Genomic DNA, 15,778 nt, shown 5'->3' with positions numbered 1-15,778 from the left:
AGGCGGAGGTGTGAGCCCGCAGCCCGGAGTCTTTGAGGTGCCAGACGGCCCTGAGCCAGGGCCTGGCATTGTGACAATGTGGGCCACGAGGCCCTCCTGGAGGAGAAGTCTCAGGGATCTTAAGCCAGCTGGCAGCCTTCCCCACTGTGGTGAGCGCTCGGTGCAGAGAGGACGGGGGATGAGGCCACAGCAGTGACCTCCTCCGTGGTGGCTCCACTGGCTGTCCCTCCGATTGGAGGCGCCCTGCCCAGAGCCACACCGAGCCTTGGCTCTTCTCACCCCCGAGGCCCGGTCAGGCCTCTGGGTAGCAGGGGGACGTTGGAGCTTAACCCATAGTTCAGGGCCATTTGGAGCCCTGATGGTCCGGGGGTGCTCACCCAGCCTCCCTGGAGTCCCTCTCCCCCCTCCTCCCCATGGCCCTTGCATCAGAAAAGGCTCCCACCTGGGACGGCGGCTTCCAGAAGAGGCCTCCGAGGTCATGGCCAGCTTTTCAGCACAAGCCTGGTCTGGGCAGCTGAGTCCGGGCCAGTCCCGTAGGCAGAGAACTGGGAGGGACCCTGTCCGGCGTGGGGGTGGGCGATGGCCACTCACATATCTTCCCTCGCCTGGCAAATGGGCCCGGAAGCAGAGTGGCTGGGGCAAGTTCCCCCACCCCCCCCCCCACCCCCCCAGCTCCTGGAATGGGATCTGCCTCTGTTTGAAGAGGGGGTGTGGGGCTCTGAGTCTGCAAACAGAGGCAGCCTATTTTCCTAGGGCCCTCACCCAGCACACATGCAAATGCCACTGTGCTCCCCTTTGTACTCAGGGATGCCAGGGCCCATGTCAGCTGTCGGGCCGTTGCTGTGGGACATTAGGGAGAGGTGGCATCCGGCGGGGGTGGCCACAGATGTGGGCTGTCGTCTCTGCCTGGCAGGGTGCCCGTGTGGGACATGGGGGACCCAGGTGGTAGAGCCCGTTCTGCCACTTCCTGGGTGTGGCCTCAGGCTACCACATCAGCTCAGGGCCCACTTCAGTGCAGGGAGGAGGGCCCTGGGCACCCCCCCCCCCCCCGGGCCCTCTCTGCTCTGGGCCTTTCTCCCAGGATCCCGCTCACCCGCGCTCAGCCCTCCTCACCAGACACCTGTTGAAACCCCCGAGTCGCACCCTCGTCCTGGCTGCATCTCTGACCCCCACTCTGCTCCCAGGGAGACCCTGCTCAGCGGGTCAAGCTCCCACAGGCAGGGCCCAGCCACAGCTGGGACCCCCTGAGCCTGAGGGTCAAGCGCTTCCCACACAGACGCCGAGATGGGATGCCCCAGAGCCCAGGAAAGGGGTGAGGCGGGCGGAGACAGGAGGAACACCCGGGGGGTGGGGAGCTCGGCTTGAACCCCCAGGGCCTCTGTCTGGTGTGGCCCAGAGTTTTCCCAGCCTGAGACAACTTTGCCCTGTGCTCCGGCCAGACACTGCAGAGGAGCATCCCGGGAGGAGGCCAGCTGTCAGGGGCTCCCGGCTCTCTGCTCTTGGGGCCTCAGGGATGTCTACCTGAGGAGGGCAGCGGGGACAGGTCGCGGGGGGCCACCGCGCCCCACGGCTGGAGCCCTGGAGGGACACATGCACGCAGGACACCTTCAAGAGCGGATAGCTTAGATTTTTACTTTGCACGATGTTTCATGGTTTGACATTTTTCCAAGTTGCGTTATTCTGGCAGGTTTTAAAAATTAAGAAGGAAAAAAAAGCAAGCAAGCAACGAGCGCAGGTGTTTTGTTGGGTCCCAGGTGCCAGGAAGAGCCCAGGGCCCGGATCTGCCACACTGCACCCTGGCCTTTTTTGACGGTAACCTTTTATATTCATCTGTTGAACATTTAGAAATACATCGGTGGAAGCAGGGGGGAAAGACCTCCAACTGTGGCTTAAAAAGGATCTTCGTCACCTCACAAGAACGGGGAGGTGGGGCACCTGCGGGCCCAGACTCCAGCCTGTGCCATCTGCACCTGTCCTTCCCCTCCAGACGGCAGGTGCCACCGGCTAAGCACGAGTCCCAGCCCCTCCACCACCCCACCCCCCCCCCCGCCCCCCACCGCCGCCGTGGGGCAGCCTGGAAAGGGAGCAGCTCTGACAGCTGGTCTGCAACCAAATGTGCCTCCTCCCTGGGGTGGGCACACTGCTGCTCTGAACAAAATCACTGGGCTGATGGCCCTTGGAGTGACTGCCAGCTGGGTGACTCTTCTGTTCTCCTCAGTCACCCGTCCTGCACACAGTCTGAGGGGTGGGCCATGAACGGTTCACAGTCTTCCCGTATCCTATGCGTTATCCGCTCACTCAACCCCTGCCCTCCAGGACTCATCCCTGCCCCCAGGACTCACCCTTGCCCCCAGAACCCTTCTCTCCTCCCCAGGACTCCCCCCCCCCCCCGTCCCCCAGGACCCTCTCTTGTCCCCAGGACTCACTCCTGACCCCAGGACCCTCTCTTGACCCCCAGGACCCTCTCCTGCCCCCCTCCCCCAGGACTCATACCTGCCCCAGGACCCTCTCCTGGCCCCCCTAGGACTCACCCCTGCCCCCAGAACCCTTCTCTCCTCCCCAGGACTCCCCCCTGTCCCCCAGGACCCTCTCTTGCTCCCCAGGACCCTTCTGTCCCCTCCAGGACTCATCCCTGCCCCTCAAGAGCCTTCCCAGATTCCACCTCTCTCCCAAACATTCCCTCCGCACAGAGCAAGCACCCCCTCCCCCAGGTGGCCACCGCCCTCTCTGCTCGCCTCCTGCTGCAGTAGGACGCCACCCTTGTGTCCAGCGTGTCTGTCTGCCCGTCCCCCTGCCCTGCCCCTCCCTGGCCTCAGGGTACCTCCCCTGCCCCTCCCTGCTCCCCCCTCCCTCTGTGCCTCTCCCTTGCAGCCTGCTGGGGTCCTGCCAGCGCTTACTCCCCATCCAGGCTCTTCCCGCCAAGCGCCCCGAGCCCGGGGGTTGGGGTTCCGGAATGCTCTGCCCGAGGCTTCACTCTCCCCTCCCTCCGCTCTGCCTCCTCCTCTCCGCTGCCCCCTCGGCCTGCTTCCCCCCACCCCCCAGTGTGGCTCTGGCCCGGTTCTGCCCCTCAGCGAGGTCACCCCACCCCTGCCGCCAGGGAGCCTGGCCAAAGGCACGTTTCTCCCAAACGTGGAGTCACCTTCTAACCATACAATTGTCTTCTGGTTGCTGTTTAACCTACGCCCGCTCCCCGGGAAGTTCCCAAGGGCGGGTTTTTAAAAATCTTATGAGAAGAAACAAAGGGTTGTCTGGCTCACCGTTGTATGATCCCGAGTACCTGAAAGAGGGAAGGCCGACGGACAAGGGCCGAGGCGTCGAGGGCGCACGGTCGCGTCTGTTCCCTGCAGCCACGCTCCCCCCCCCCCCCCCCCCCCCCCCCCCCGTGGGATCAGCAGTATGACCACGTCTGCCGGTGTCTGTGCTGTCTCCTCACCTCCCTCCCTCTCGCTCCAAACTTGCCTCCTAGTAGGTGTCTTTGCTTGGGGCTGTTTCGGACCACGCGCGTGAGGAGGAGGGGTTCCCGGCTGCTCCTCACTCCCGGCTGTTCCCGCCGTTCCCTCCACCTGAGAGCCCTCCAGTCCGCGCGCGCCCCCGCAGGCCGTCCTGCCCGCGCGCGCGCCCGCCCCCGCACGGCGCTCCTTCGCGGCCACGTGGTTTCCGGGCCGCGGCCTCCTCGGGTTGCCCAGCGGGCGCCGCGAGCTGCTTCCGGCCGAGGAACATTTACCGTAGCCAAAGACCCAGCTTGGCTGCGCTTTTGAGGTTCAGGGTGCCCCTGGGGTCCCTCTGCCTGGGCCGCGACGGCACTGCGCCCAGGGCCCACGTGCGGTGCCCTCCTGGACACCCCACGCCGGGAGCTCTCGACCCGGCTAATTTTGGGTAGGGGCACAGCAGCGGCCCATCCCGTGTGTGCCTCTCCGAAGACCGGCGCGCCGGGGGTGGTCGCCGGGCCCTCTGGCTTCCCTGGATTGCCTGCTGTCGCCTTCGGCGGGTTTCTAGTGGGCTCTTTGATCAGGCCTCTGCCAGTTGTAAACACTGGGAGCATGTCTCTTCACCTGCTGTCTGTGGTCTACCGTGGTGTTCCGTGCTCTACAGGGATTTTATTTTTGCGTAGACGAACCCATCAAAACCGTGTCTGTGGCTGCGCTGCGGCTCACAGAGTTGTTCCCGCACTTCCTCCCGACACCCGTTTTCCCGGTCACTCCGAGGTTTCTGACCCCGGGCCATGCAGGGGGCGTCCCGTACACAGCAATGCTGCTCGGCACCGTCCGGGGCCGGGACCCCACCAGCCTGGTCTGTAGCTTTCAGGATCCGGCAGGAAGCTGCCTCCTTTGACCCTTGGTCAAAGTTTCATGGTTCAGTGTGGCTCTTCAGTTTAACGAGCTTCTCAAATATTCAAGTGACGCTTGGTCTGGGACTGCCGGTTCTGCACACCCTTCCCCCCTTCCCCCCAGTACATTTCCTGGGTCTGTTAAAACACAGAGGCCGGATGTTAGTGGGACTGGGACCGGCTCTGGGCACATGTCCCCACCTCATCCACACCAGAGGCTGAGGCCTCTCTCCTTACTGTCCTGTTTGCCCGAGGCTCTCTGGGTTTCTTTTCCTACCCATGAGGACAAACCTATCCTGTTCGCAGCTACTTTCAGCACGTGGCTCCCCATGCACGTGTTTATAAATGACTGCTCCTTTTCTTCCACGCCTCGGTGAACGCATGTGCCGTCTGCCGCTACCTGCGACGCTCTAGCTCCCAGATTAAAAAGCGGTGACCTCGTGGCTCACATGGCCCACTTTTCAGGGCGCGTCTCGTGACGCGCGTGAGAATGCGGTCTCTGCTTCACAGAAGGCTCTTTGTCAGCTGTGTGCTCATGAATGAAGGTCCCGCCGGGTGTGGCCTTCTGCTCCGGAATGATACCTCCACCGTTCTGTGGTTCATCTGACGGGGTTGTATTTGGGTGAATGATGCCTGTGAATAATGCTCCCAGCAGTGGCAGTCAAGTCCCGAATGCTTGTGTCTAGACTCTCTTTCTTCTTACTTCTAGGCCTGTAATCTGAAGACCCTTTCTGGGGCCGCGCCCTCCCGACCCCTTCCCGGAAATTTGCTTCCAGTGGGCAGGTGCTCACAGGGACAGGCCACACGATTTATCCTGGTGAAGGGGAGTTGGGAACTAGACGTGACCTTAAACTTCAGGCCAACAACTGGCAGGTCCATGACTGTTGGCAGGGGTCACCTGTTCGCTGGGAGACCTCTGACCTGCTCCCTGGCTCTCAAGAGTGGCCTGTGCAGGCTACTCATCAGGATCTAGAGCAGGACCTTCCAGAACTCTCTGTGACGACGGGAACGGGTCCCCCTAGTGAGACGTGGCTACTGAGCACCTGGAATGTGCCAAGTCCAACTGAGGAACCGAATCTTTTATTTCATTTTAACAAATTTAAGTTTATGTTGAAGCAACCACACGTGATGGCAAGTGGCCCCCATACTGGACAGGGCAGCTCTAGAACCTTGGAGAAGGGACCATGGTGACCATGATTCAGTGCTCTTTCTGCGGAAGGGAAATCTGAGACCCCGAGAGACCCTGGGTGAGTGTTGACGTAAATGTTCTAAGAAACAAGCCAACATGACGGGGAAAGACCGGGAAGTGATGTCAGAATCTGCCAGGAGGTGGGCTCTTTGGAGAAAGTCTTGAACAGAGACTTGGGCGGGTCCGCACTGCCAGCGGCACGGGCAGCCGTGCACGTGGGAAGCGTCTCCTCTTGCGGGCGGTCCGGGCCCCGAAGAGCTGAGGTTGGGTCGGCAGGGCCAGCCCAGGCAGCGGTCAGCAGGGGCCCGGTGCGTGGCTGCGACCATCTAGGAGCCGGGAGGGTCGCAGCACGCAGGGCTGAGCCATCCTGTGCCCAGTTTTGTTTTTTAAATACATGCAATTAGAAAAACTGAGGCATCGCCTGGTGTCTAAGACCAAAGAGCTTTGGCGGCCAGGCCGGCCACCGAGTGCCCCCACCCTGGGCAGCGCCCTCATACCCACCGGCCCGCCCTTCTCAGGAGGGCCGAGACCTCCCGGAGAGGAAGGAGGAGACGGACGTGGCGGGAACACCACAGGTGGGACCATGACCGTCTAACCAGAACACCGCGTGGCGGCGTCCCGGAGCGGCGCGGGCGTCACACACGGCGGTTATCACTCAGTGCCTTTTTATTGCCATTGGGTTTGTGACTGTTGAGAGTGACGGCTCGAGGAGCAACGGGCGGATAAAAACCGTGGCTGGGAAGTTCTTGTGAAGAGAGGGCCCGGGCGAGGAGCCGGGAGGACTCAGAACCGGACGAAGGTGGCATCGATCTGCCGCACGGTGGGCAGGGCCAGCATGATCTTCCGCCTGTACTGGGGGTCCTTCTGCAGGGGGTTCCGCTCCAGGTACACCGTCTCCAGGCTCTTGGCCGCCTTCAGCTCGTCGAGGTCGCTCCAGCTCTCGAGGAGATTGTCGTTCATCTGGAGGACACACACACACACACACACAAGTGCGTTAGAAAAGCTTGTAGGACTGAAGGGCCCGAGCCTCCCACCCCCACACCTGGGCACGAGGCCACAGACGCGCTCCCGTCCTCCCCACTCTGAAGACAGTGTGACTTGGTATTAAGTCTTCCTGGTGCCCTCATGGAACCCTGTCACCGCTCGGTACCACTCGGCCACCTTCCAGCAGTGTCCCAAGGGAAATGCTCTTGCTCATGCCCAGGACTTGGGCCACATCACCACGAAAGGGGCTAATCCAAGTTAAGATCAGCGGAGAAGCGATCAGAGCAACACCGAGGACAACCCCGCCCCATCTCCTGGCAACGTGTCACAGTAGGTTCGGTTTCTGTTTCAGACCCATTCAGTCATCCCCACGGCCTGACGGCACGCTCTGCCTGTGACATGGTCAGCAGGGCAGCAGCCACGCTGACTAAACGTCCATCTGTCCCCGAAGTTGCCTCTGGCTTGTCCCACTGGGATGCCCCTTGCTGGGGTCTGTGACGTAAATGCCCTGCCACCGCTCACCTTACATGGCTGACATGATGGCCCCAGGATATGAACCTGGAGGAGGGGCTCAGAAGTCTGAGTTACAGGCTCAAAGCAGGTTAGATTTCACCCTCCCGATCCTGCCAAGGCCCACCTGGACAGGACCCACCAGAGCCAGGGAGAATTCTCTCTTTGAACCACCGTCAAGACGAGGGCATGGTGGGCCTCTGGATTTAGAGTGCCCGTCACAGCATGTGCTCATGGCGCTCAGTCCACACCTGTCCTGTGGATGGTGGTGGCTCCTCCGTGGGGGGCGAGACAGGAGGCTCAGAGGGTGAGCCACCCTGGCTTCTGCCAGTTCCCCAAGAATCTGGCAGAGGACCACGTGAACACAGATGGCGGGACAGTCTCTGAAGGCTAGATACAGCCATCCGCCCCGGGGGGTGCGGAGGCCAGGGCGTAGGCCGGGCGGTCCTGCAGGCGCCCTCAGCAACCAGCTCCAAGAGATTTCAAAGAGCCCCGATTGGTACTGTCTGCCGGATTCTGTGGTGTAAACACCCCGCCGTGGCCGATCTCATGCTACCCATGCCACGTCCCAGACCACGGCGTCGGGGTGAGGCACAGCTGGCTCTGACAAGCAGGGCAACCCGACTCCAGCAGATCATTGGAGGGTTTGGGATGACAGGAACTTTAAAGTTTTATTTTTATTTAAGTGATCTCTGCAGCCCATGTGGGGCTCACACTCATGACCCCAAGGTCAAGAGTCGCATGCTCCACCGACTGAGCCAGCCGGGTGCCCCCGATGACCAAGTTTAAGCGAGGCACAAGCCGGAAAGCCGCTGGGAGCGTAGGCATCACGAACAGGGGGGTGCCACACCAGCCTCACGGCCTGCTGGTCTGACCCCCCCCCCCCCCCGCCCCCAGTTCCAAGCGCACACAGGCCGAGGGCAGGTGCGCTCCTCCCGAAGGACAGGGGCAGGTCCGTCCTCTGTGAACCTGCAGCGGGAGCCGGGGTGGGTGGAGGCGACAGCGTGGCCCCTTTCATCTTCACCTCTGCATACAGAGAAGCGACCCACACGCACGCAATGGGAAGGAGGCGGAGCCTTTCCAGGAACCCACCTGTGGCCCCTCCGCAGGAGCGCCAGGGGAGTTCAAGCGCTGCGAGCCAAGAGCGCGTTAGTCGGCATGGAATTCTGGGACACTGCCTTGCCTTCGGGTCTGAAACACTGACACAGCGGCTCAGCATCTGGGCGAACGCGTGGGAACCTCCCACGTACCAGGCTCTGTTCTAGGAGCTGGGGTTCAGCAGCGACATGACATGGGGGTGGCGGTGGGGACTCTGAAGGACTGAGATGGCGGCCCTGGAAGGGTTGTGGACTTGAATCTGGTCATGGTCGTGTGGAGAGTGCTGCACGTTAGGAAGTGGTGTTAATGGTGCCGGTCAGGGATGATGGTGGCTTTGTGGCACGGTGTTGATGGCAGAGGTGCAGAGAGGCTGGATTCTGGGTAGAAGGGGGAGGGAAGGCGTCGTCTTGCATGTGATGTGTAAAAGATAAGGAGAAACAAAGGAAGATTCTGAGATCTTTGGCCCGAAGAACTGGGAGGCTGTTGAACAAAATGGAGGAAGGACAGCTTGGGGAGGGAGGCTCACGGGCTCAGGACGTGCTGCTGGGTTTGGGGGTGGGTAGTCAGCCAACGACGTCCTGCGCTGGGCACACAGTTGTTGCTGCAAATCCGGAGCCCAGGACAGACCCGGGCTGGGAATATAAATGTGGGTGCTGGGAGCAGACGGGGGTACTTGGACTGGAGAGGCTCATTAGGCAGAGAGAAGGCCCAAGACTGGACCCCGGGCAGGCACTCCGGCGTAGAGTGAGGGGTGCGAGGGACACTGAATCCAGCCACGTGTCTGCTGGTGGAGGGAAGCTTCCAACACGCCAGGTGTAGCACAGGCCCCGACCGCTAGACCATCTTGGCTGGCGGGCCACACCGTGGCTGGGGGTGCGTGCCCGTCCTAGGCCACGGGGAGAGCTTGCTGCTGAGCGAGTCCCAGAGTGGAGGGTGGAGGTGAGTGACAAGCCAGCCAGACGAGAGGTCTCCTGAGCAGGCTGCCTGCAAAGGAGGGCAGGGATGGCGGAGGGGGGTGGGGGGGGGAGGGGGTCATGGTCAAGGAGAGAGGGCAGCCTTCAGGACAGGAGAGGCTGCAGCCCGTCTGTGCACGGGTGGAAACGCTTTTATGGGCTGGGGCAGGGGCGTCACTGGTGGGCGTCCTTGAACGAAGAGGAGGTGGCCGCAGAGAACCGCCTACACCCGCCGTGATGGGGGGCTGAGAGTGAGGTTCTCTCCACGCAAGGATGTCCGGCGAGGGCGGAGGAAGCTGACCCGGAGAAGATGGGCTAAGCTTGGCTCAAAAGGCAGGAAGGCACCGTGGGGAGCATGGTGGGCTCAGCCAAGGCGAAGTTAACACCTTCTGCAGGGTGAGCCGGTCGAGCCGAAGGGGGTGACGATAGCAGCCTCCTGATGTAGGAGTGGTGCGGGGGTGAGCACCCAAGAAGGCGAGAGACGGAGAGGGGGCCGGGGTCCCTGGTGATGGTCTCGATGGGGCAGCAAGCAGATGGGAATGCTGGCGGATGGAGCGGACCGCGTGGAGTGGCAACCACAGGGCTCGGGGTCCGTCAGGGGGGGTGTCAGCAACCGTGACTTTCGGGGGGGTGAGGAGGCGCCAGGCCCCTGGGACACCTACACGGACTCGGAGAGCAGCAAGGACCGCGCGTGGCAGGGGCAGTGCTGGGTGGGAGTGAGTCCCGACATCTTCAAGGAAGGGAGGGGTGAGGCCCCCGGGGTGGAGTGAGCACACCAGGCTGCGTGGTGGGAGGTCTTCAGGGAGGAGGAAGAACCGTCCGGAGGTGGGCATGAGAACAAGACACCACAACCCCCCTCCAGGCCCAGAGATTAATTGGCACCAAGCGTTTGGTTTCTTATGACAACTTCTTTTTAAGCACAGATCATATTTTCCTATTTACAGATCTGTGATTTTAGACCAAACGCTAGACATTGTGGATAACGTGCTATCGACACTGGATTCTTTGAAGAGAATGGATTTTTTGTTCTAATACCAGCTGATCAGCACGCCCTGAGTGAACCTGGTTTCACCCTTTGTCAGGGTCCCCCTGACTCGGTGGGACCAACCTTCAAACTCCACCTCTGGAGATAGTTTGAGCTTGGTTTAGGCTTTATTTAGGGTGGGTCTGCGGTAGGGTGAATCTGAGCCTGGGGTCCTTCCGTCAGGAAGGGCCTCTGTGGAGTCCAGCCTGGATGCTGAGGGTGTCGGCAAGCTCTCTCTACGTGGGCACCGCACCCCGGCATTGCTACCGCGTGAGCCTTGAGTGGGGCGGCCTTGGGCCCAGACGGCTCGGGCCTCGGCCACGGTGTGCTGGGCCCCTTCTCTGCACGGCTACCCCCTCTGCAGTGCCTCATGCCTTGTCTTGCCATAAACTTTGACCGCGGGTTCTGTTCTTCGCTCCACAGTTGCCACGCCTCCCCAGGGCCACAGCCTCGTGCTCTGCCCGGGTAGAGCCAAACCACATCTTGTACTTGCTCATGGCTGGAGGCCAGTCCGCTACCCGCTCAGCGGCCACGGCCAGAACGTCTGCACTAATTCCCCGTGAGCCCGCGCACTCCCAGACCTCCTTGGGCGAGGAACCCTCTTTTCACATGACTTCTTGTGGGCCGAGGGTGCCACCTGCTTCGGAAAGTCTAGGTTTCCAAAACCCAGGTCTTGGCCCCGCGAAGGGACGGAAACCTGCAAGAGGGCCCGGGCGCTGAGAAGGCGCTCTGCCGTCGGCCTGAGTGGTGCATCCCCTGGAGGGGACGCTGGAGAACAGCTCCTTCAGGACGCATTCTCAAGTGTTATTCGATGAAGCATAAATCTACCCACCTGTGAGCCGCTCACACGGCCAAATGCAAAGTGGGCACGATTCGAAGTGCCGAGGAAGCAGTCCATCCACCACCAAAGTGGACAGCCACTGAAACGGTGCACACACGTACCTACGCTTTGACCTTAACACAGCAAAATAAAAGTAGCAGTACAGCATTCTTTGGAAGAAAGAAGGTTTTTTGCAACATTGCTTAAAAACCTTTTCATAACATCACAGTGGTGGACTCAGGCTGTCAGCTCTGGCACAGGCGGCCGCACAGCGCCCGGTCCTCTTCTGGTTCAAAATACACGTTTTCTCCTATCTGCCCACCGCACGCTTGCCGTCCTGCACGTCACGGTGCCCGCGGACACCAGCATGCCGCCAGTTCTGGGAGGGAGACTATCTCTATAAAGTCCAGATTCCAGCATTTCGGGTGATCCAGTCGGCCTCCGGGCAATTTCCTCCAGGATCCCATCAGTGCGGAACTGGAGATTTCACTCCTCCCCACTGGAACACTGGAATGATGTCTTGGATACAGATAACTTTTAGAGTCTTATCTTCATGTTTCCAAAATGGAGCGCAAAACCATTCCCTTGTATTGTTTCCACACACAGTTCAGAGTCTCCTGAGCCCAGGCCGGGGCAAAGATGTTATACTCACTGAGGGAAAACACGGCACCTCCTGTCCCCCGTTATGTTCTTTACAACCGGGGCGTAAAGGAACAGGGTGGGGTGCGACCCTTAGAGAGTATCTCCCCAGAAGGTACGAGGTCTCTTACTCTAGAACATTTCCCACCTTCTACTCACATTTTATTTTCTTCTGTTAAATGAAATTGACTTTGTGAAGAAACTCAGTTAACTTTCCTGTGGAATGCCCCTCATTCGGATGTACCCTCTGGCTCTCTTTTGGTGTCATCTAGCATGTTCTTCTAGCCCCCGTGTTTCCTGTAAACTCAAAGTTAGGTCTGAATGCTTGGTTAGAGCAAATAAACATTTTTGGCAAGTATGCTTTATAGATGACTCACACGGGGGGCGGGGGGACACAGCATCAGGCTGTTGCTGTCAGGGACGGTAAATTTGGTCCTATGGATGAAGTTGCCCTTTGCAGTTAGCAAATTCTACGTGGGGCGACACACGGCAGACATCCAGCTCTTCAGTGATTTTAGCATCCAGGGATGAGGTGGCCTGAGTCCACGACTGGAATTCTGCTTTTGACAGTCTCCCTGCTCGACATCTTCCCAGCAGACTGCGTGTGGTTTTTGAGACCCTAACTTCACAGGATGTATTTCCCATTACGATGGTTTTTTGTGGCTGATATTTATATGGAAGATTTACATTTAATTTCCCCTAAACTCAGTGACATCTTACAAACAGCGGTGTGGAAGAATTCTCAAAGTACATCTTGTAAATCACTGGTAGAATATCACAATCGCCTATTTGTGGACAATCTGTAGGGCATTTCAAGAAAGGGGATGTGTGCCTTGTGTGCTGCTGGCGTCAGAAGAGGTGTCTGTTACTTCGTATTCAGGTACGGATTCAAGAGGGAGAGCAAGACAGAGTCCCTGGGACCGAGGGCAGCCTCTTCATAGCCCAAGCACAGGGGTGAGCTCCTGTGGCCTCTGCCATGTTTTGTTGGAAATGAGTCGGTAAGGCCCACACACACTTGTGGGCAGGGGTCACGTGGGCACGAATGCCAGGACCTCAGTGAGGGGGACACATCATCGGTCATCTCCTGTGGTTTCCATGGATGTTTTCTCCTTGTTCTGGGTGGCACTTTCCTGCCTCTCTGCACACTGGCTGCTGTGGATGCCACACTTCTTGCAGCCTGCGTTTTGCTGTCCTCCTCTAAAGAGCGGTGTTCTGCGAAGCCTCCTGGTCCCGTGAAGGCCTGGCCGCAGGCTCCGGGAGAGTGCCGTATGTGCCTCTCACGTGTGGCTGTGCTGGGCTGTCGATGCGCTTTCTGGGGTGTCGGGCCAGCCGTCCGGCCCTGGCAGGTTGGAACGCGGTGCCTCCAACACGCTGCGTGGCATCCGGAATCTCCGCCCGGCCCGACGTCCTCAGCTGTCCTCTGCCAGGCCTGCTGCCCATGTGCAGCTTATTCTTCGGCTGAGGGATCCTCAGGCTGATTTCTCTGGCTTTGTCTCCGTGTGGCCATCGCCCCGCTGCGAGCCTGCCCTGAAAATTTCAGCCCCAGGAACCCAAGCTCCGATTTCTGCTTCCTTTGCTTGGGGAAACCGCAGCTCTGTGTCTGGGCCCACCTGTGTGTGGCGAGCACGCTTGGCTGAGGGCCGCGGTGTGGACACGGTGGTCGCCCCGAGCCCATGGCCTGGAAACAGCTACTGCCTATGCCTGCCCATGTGACAGCTGTTTGTGCGAGATGGGAAGACTGACGGCCTTTCCTCCATGCCTAAACCTGGCCCCAGATCCAAACCCAACACGACAGGCCACACTAGTGTGACTTTGTATTTGTGCCTATTTTCTTGTATGTGGAGTATTCGGAAGGATCCTACTCACGTTAGTATATTTATCCTGTAACATATTTAAAATAGTTTCAAAATCATAACACCAATATTATCACTAATAAAACCACCAAGGGACATTCAAGATCCTTTAGGAGTTCTCTCTGTGCTTAGGATGCAGCTCCCAAAGGCCGTATGGTCAGAGAACTCTTTCCTGCGTCACTGTCTTCTGTGTCATTATTGTAGGAATTTGAAATATTGAGTCGTTTCAGTCCACTTAGAATTGTAAATTAAAAATGTTTAAAAAAATGCATAAAGCATTTTCAAAAACCAAAACTCTGCAAAATGATGTGTTTGGAGAAGACACGGTCTGCTGTTACACCCTCCACCTTCCCCTCGGGCCCCACGGGCGACCGTTTCTGCAGGTTGATGCTTCTGGGGTTTCTCTCTGCAGAAAGGAGGGACACGTGTACCCGCTCTTATTTATACACTTTACACACGCACGCACTAACTTCTGCGCAGCACGCTATGTATCTGGGCTCGTCCACGCCGACTTCTGGGAGCCGGGATGATCTGGTGAAGGGGAGGCTGTCTAGACAGCTCCCAGCTCAACTGCTGCCTTCTTGCTCGGCCCCACACATCTCCCTGCCCATGACCTTCGCCTTTCCCTCAGCTGGTGACCAGTTTCTGCTGACTCACCATCGATGTTTCACTTGGAACTCACTCCCTTCTTTCTCACCCCGCCGCGACCTGCCAGGTCTGCTCACGTGGCCTCAGTCACCTGTGGGGCAGCAGGAGAAGGGTCTCGGCCTCCGCTGGCCTCCACTGGCCCCTGCACTCCCGCCAGTATGGAGCACACAAGGCGGCCATGTGGCTCACCTGCTCGGCCCCTGCTGACAAGCATGCGTGGAAATACACCTCCTTCTCTTTTTCTTCCCAAGATAAAAATGTTCATTGCCGAGGAGTGGGAAATACAGCAAGGGAGGAAAAGAAAAAGATAAAAATCATGCGCGGTCTCGCCACAAAAGGAAGACCGCTGTTAATGTTCTGTTCTGTCTTCTTCGGCCTTCTCTGTGAGCCACAGAGCCTATCTTGGCGGGAGGCACTGGCGTCAGCTTCACCTCTGCTCTCTTCGAATGTACTTTTCCATGCTTTGGTTTTCAATCACGAGAGACGTAAGTGCTCACCATGGAAAACTTGGAGGAACCGCAGAGTAGAAAGAGAAAAAGGAAACCGCTGTATGTGTGCAATCCAGAGAGCAGGGTTTCTCGTTTCTACACACGTTCCTCTGGCCTTTCTCTGTGTGCGAGCGTCCACGTGTACTGAGTTCACCAACACCCGGATCTACCCCCAAATACTTGGCCCCTTCCTTTTTTCCCATCAACATTATGGGCATTTTCCTGGAATTAAATCCCCTTTACAAACGTCATTTGAAAGCCTTGCTTTATAGTAGCATAATATTTCATCATGTGGCCATATCATAATTTATTATTCCCTAAGTTGGAGAGAACATATGAATGATACAAATTTAAAGTTTCAGAAGAAAATCTGGACAATTGTTTTTATAAGTTTTGAGTTTATGACCTTTTCTAAACTGACACTAAACGCTGAAAACCAAGGAAAAAACAGATTTCTCGTTCTTCTTTGTAATCTGATCTTTTTCTTTTTTACAACGAACACAAATACTTTTATCGTTAGAAAATACAACAAAGCTATTTCCACTGTAAAAAAAACAACAAACCCAGATCCTGATGTCTATGTATTTTTGTACATAATCTTTGACTTTCTCATCATTTTGTTAGGTCTTAGATGTGAAAGTTCCAAGGCTCTGAATGCCCCACAGAACATGTGTCCACCAGAGTCCTGCCGGCGCCCAAGGGAGTGCTTGCCACAACGCACGCCTCATTCTAGCAAAGGCTTTGTCAACCTGACCATCAAAACACCACATCTCACTGTTTCAGTGTATTCTAAAAATTAATAAGTAGGAAACGCTTTATGTATCTACGAGCAACTGTTACTTCTTATTCTGTGACATGCCTATTCGTGCTCTGTCCCCCACCTCCCGTTTTCAAATGGCGCCCCTCTAGGAGCCGTTTTTAATACAGTAACCCTCAGCTCACGTACCTGCACGGGGTCATTTTCAATGTTATCCACAGCTGGTCTCCACCCAGCTACCCAAGCTTCCTCTCCTAAATTCCTGCCTCTCATTCAACCGAGCGTGTGCCAGGCACTGTTCTAGGGGTTGGTGAGGCAAGACTGAGCAAAACAGAGAGACTCCTCTGCCCCGCGAAGCTCACGGTGTGCCGTGGAGGAGTGAGAGAGAAAAGTGAAAAATTACATGAAGTCACAGGACCTCCACTTCAAGCGAGGGAAGGACTGGAGCGGGACTCCACTTTTCTGTCGTAAACTGGAAGACAGGACAA

At 57.9% G+C, this 15,778-nt stretch overlaps 1 protein-coding gene across 3 annotated transcripts in view; it reads right to left on the bottom strand.

Moving 5' to 3' along the window:
- Positions 1–6,164: 6,164 nt before the first annotated feature.
- PPP1R7 (protein phosphatase 1 regulatory subunit 7) overlaps positions 6,165–15,778 on the bottom strand; it is a 29,822-nt gene continuing 20,208 nt past the window's right edge. For 2 of the 3 annotated variants that reach the window (XM_007085049.3, XM_007085050.3), the window contains exon 10: positions 6,165–6,476. In XM_007085049.3, coding sequence (XP_007085111.1) covers positions 6,300–6,476 — 177 coding nt within the window. In that variant the 3' untranslated portion in view covers positions 6,165–6,299. Of the gene's footprint in view, positions 6,477–9,124; positions 14,552–15,778 lie in introns of those variants that run through there. The other variant, XM_042995922.1, reaches the window with a different exon arrangement.

Source organism: Panthera tigris, chromosome C1 (genome assembly GCF_018350195.1).
Source record: "Panthera tigris isolate Pti1 chromosome C1, P.tigris_Pti1_mat1.1, whole genome shotgun sequence".
NCBI classification, from domain to species: Eukaryota; Metazoa; Chordata; class Mammalia; order Carnivora; family Felidae; genus Panthera; species Panthera tigris.
Note: the sequence above shows the minus strand (reverse complement) of the source record. Positions and strands in the feature narration are given on the sequence as shown.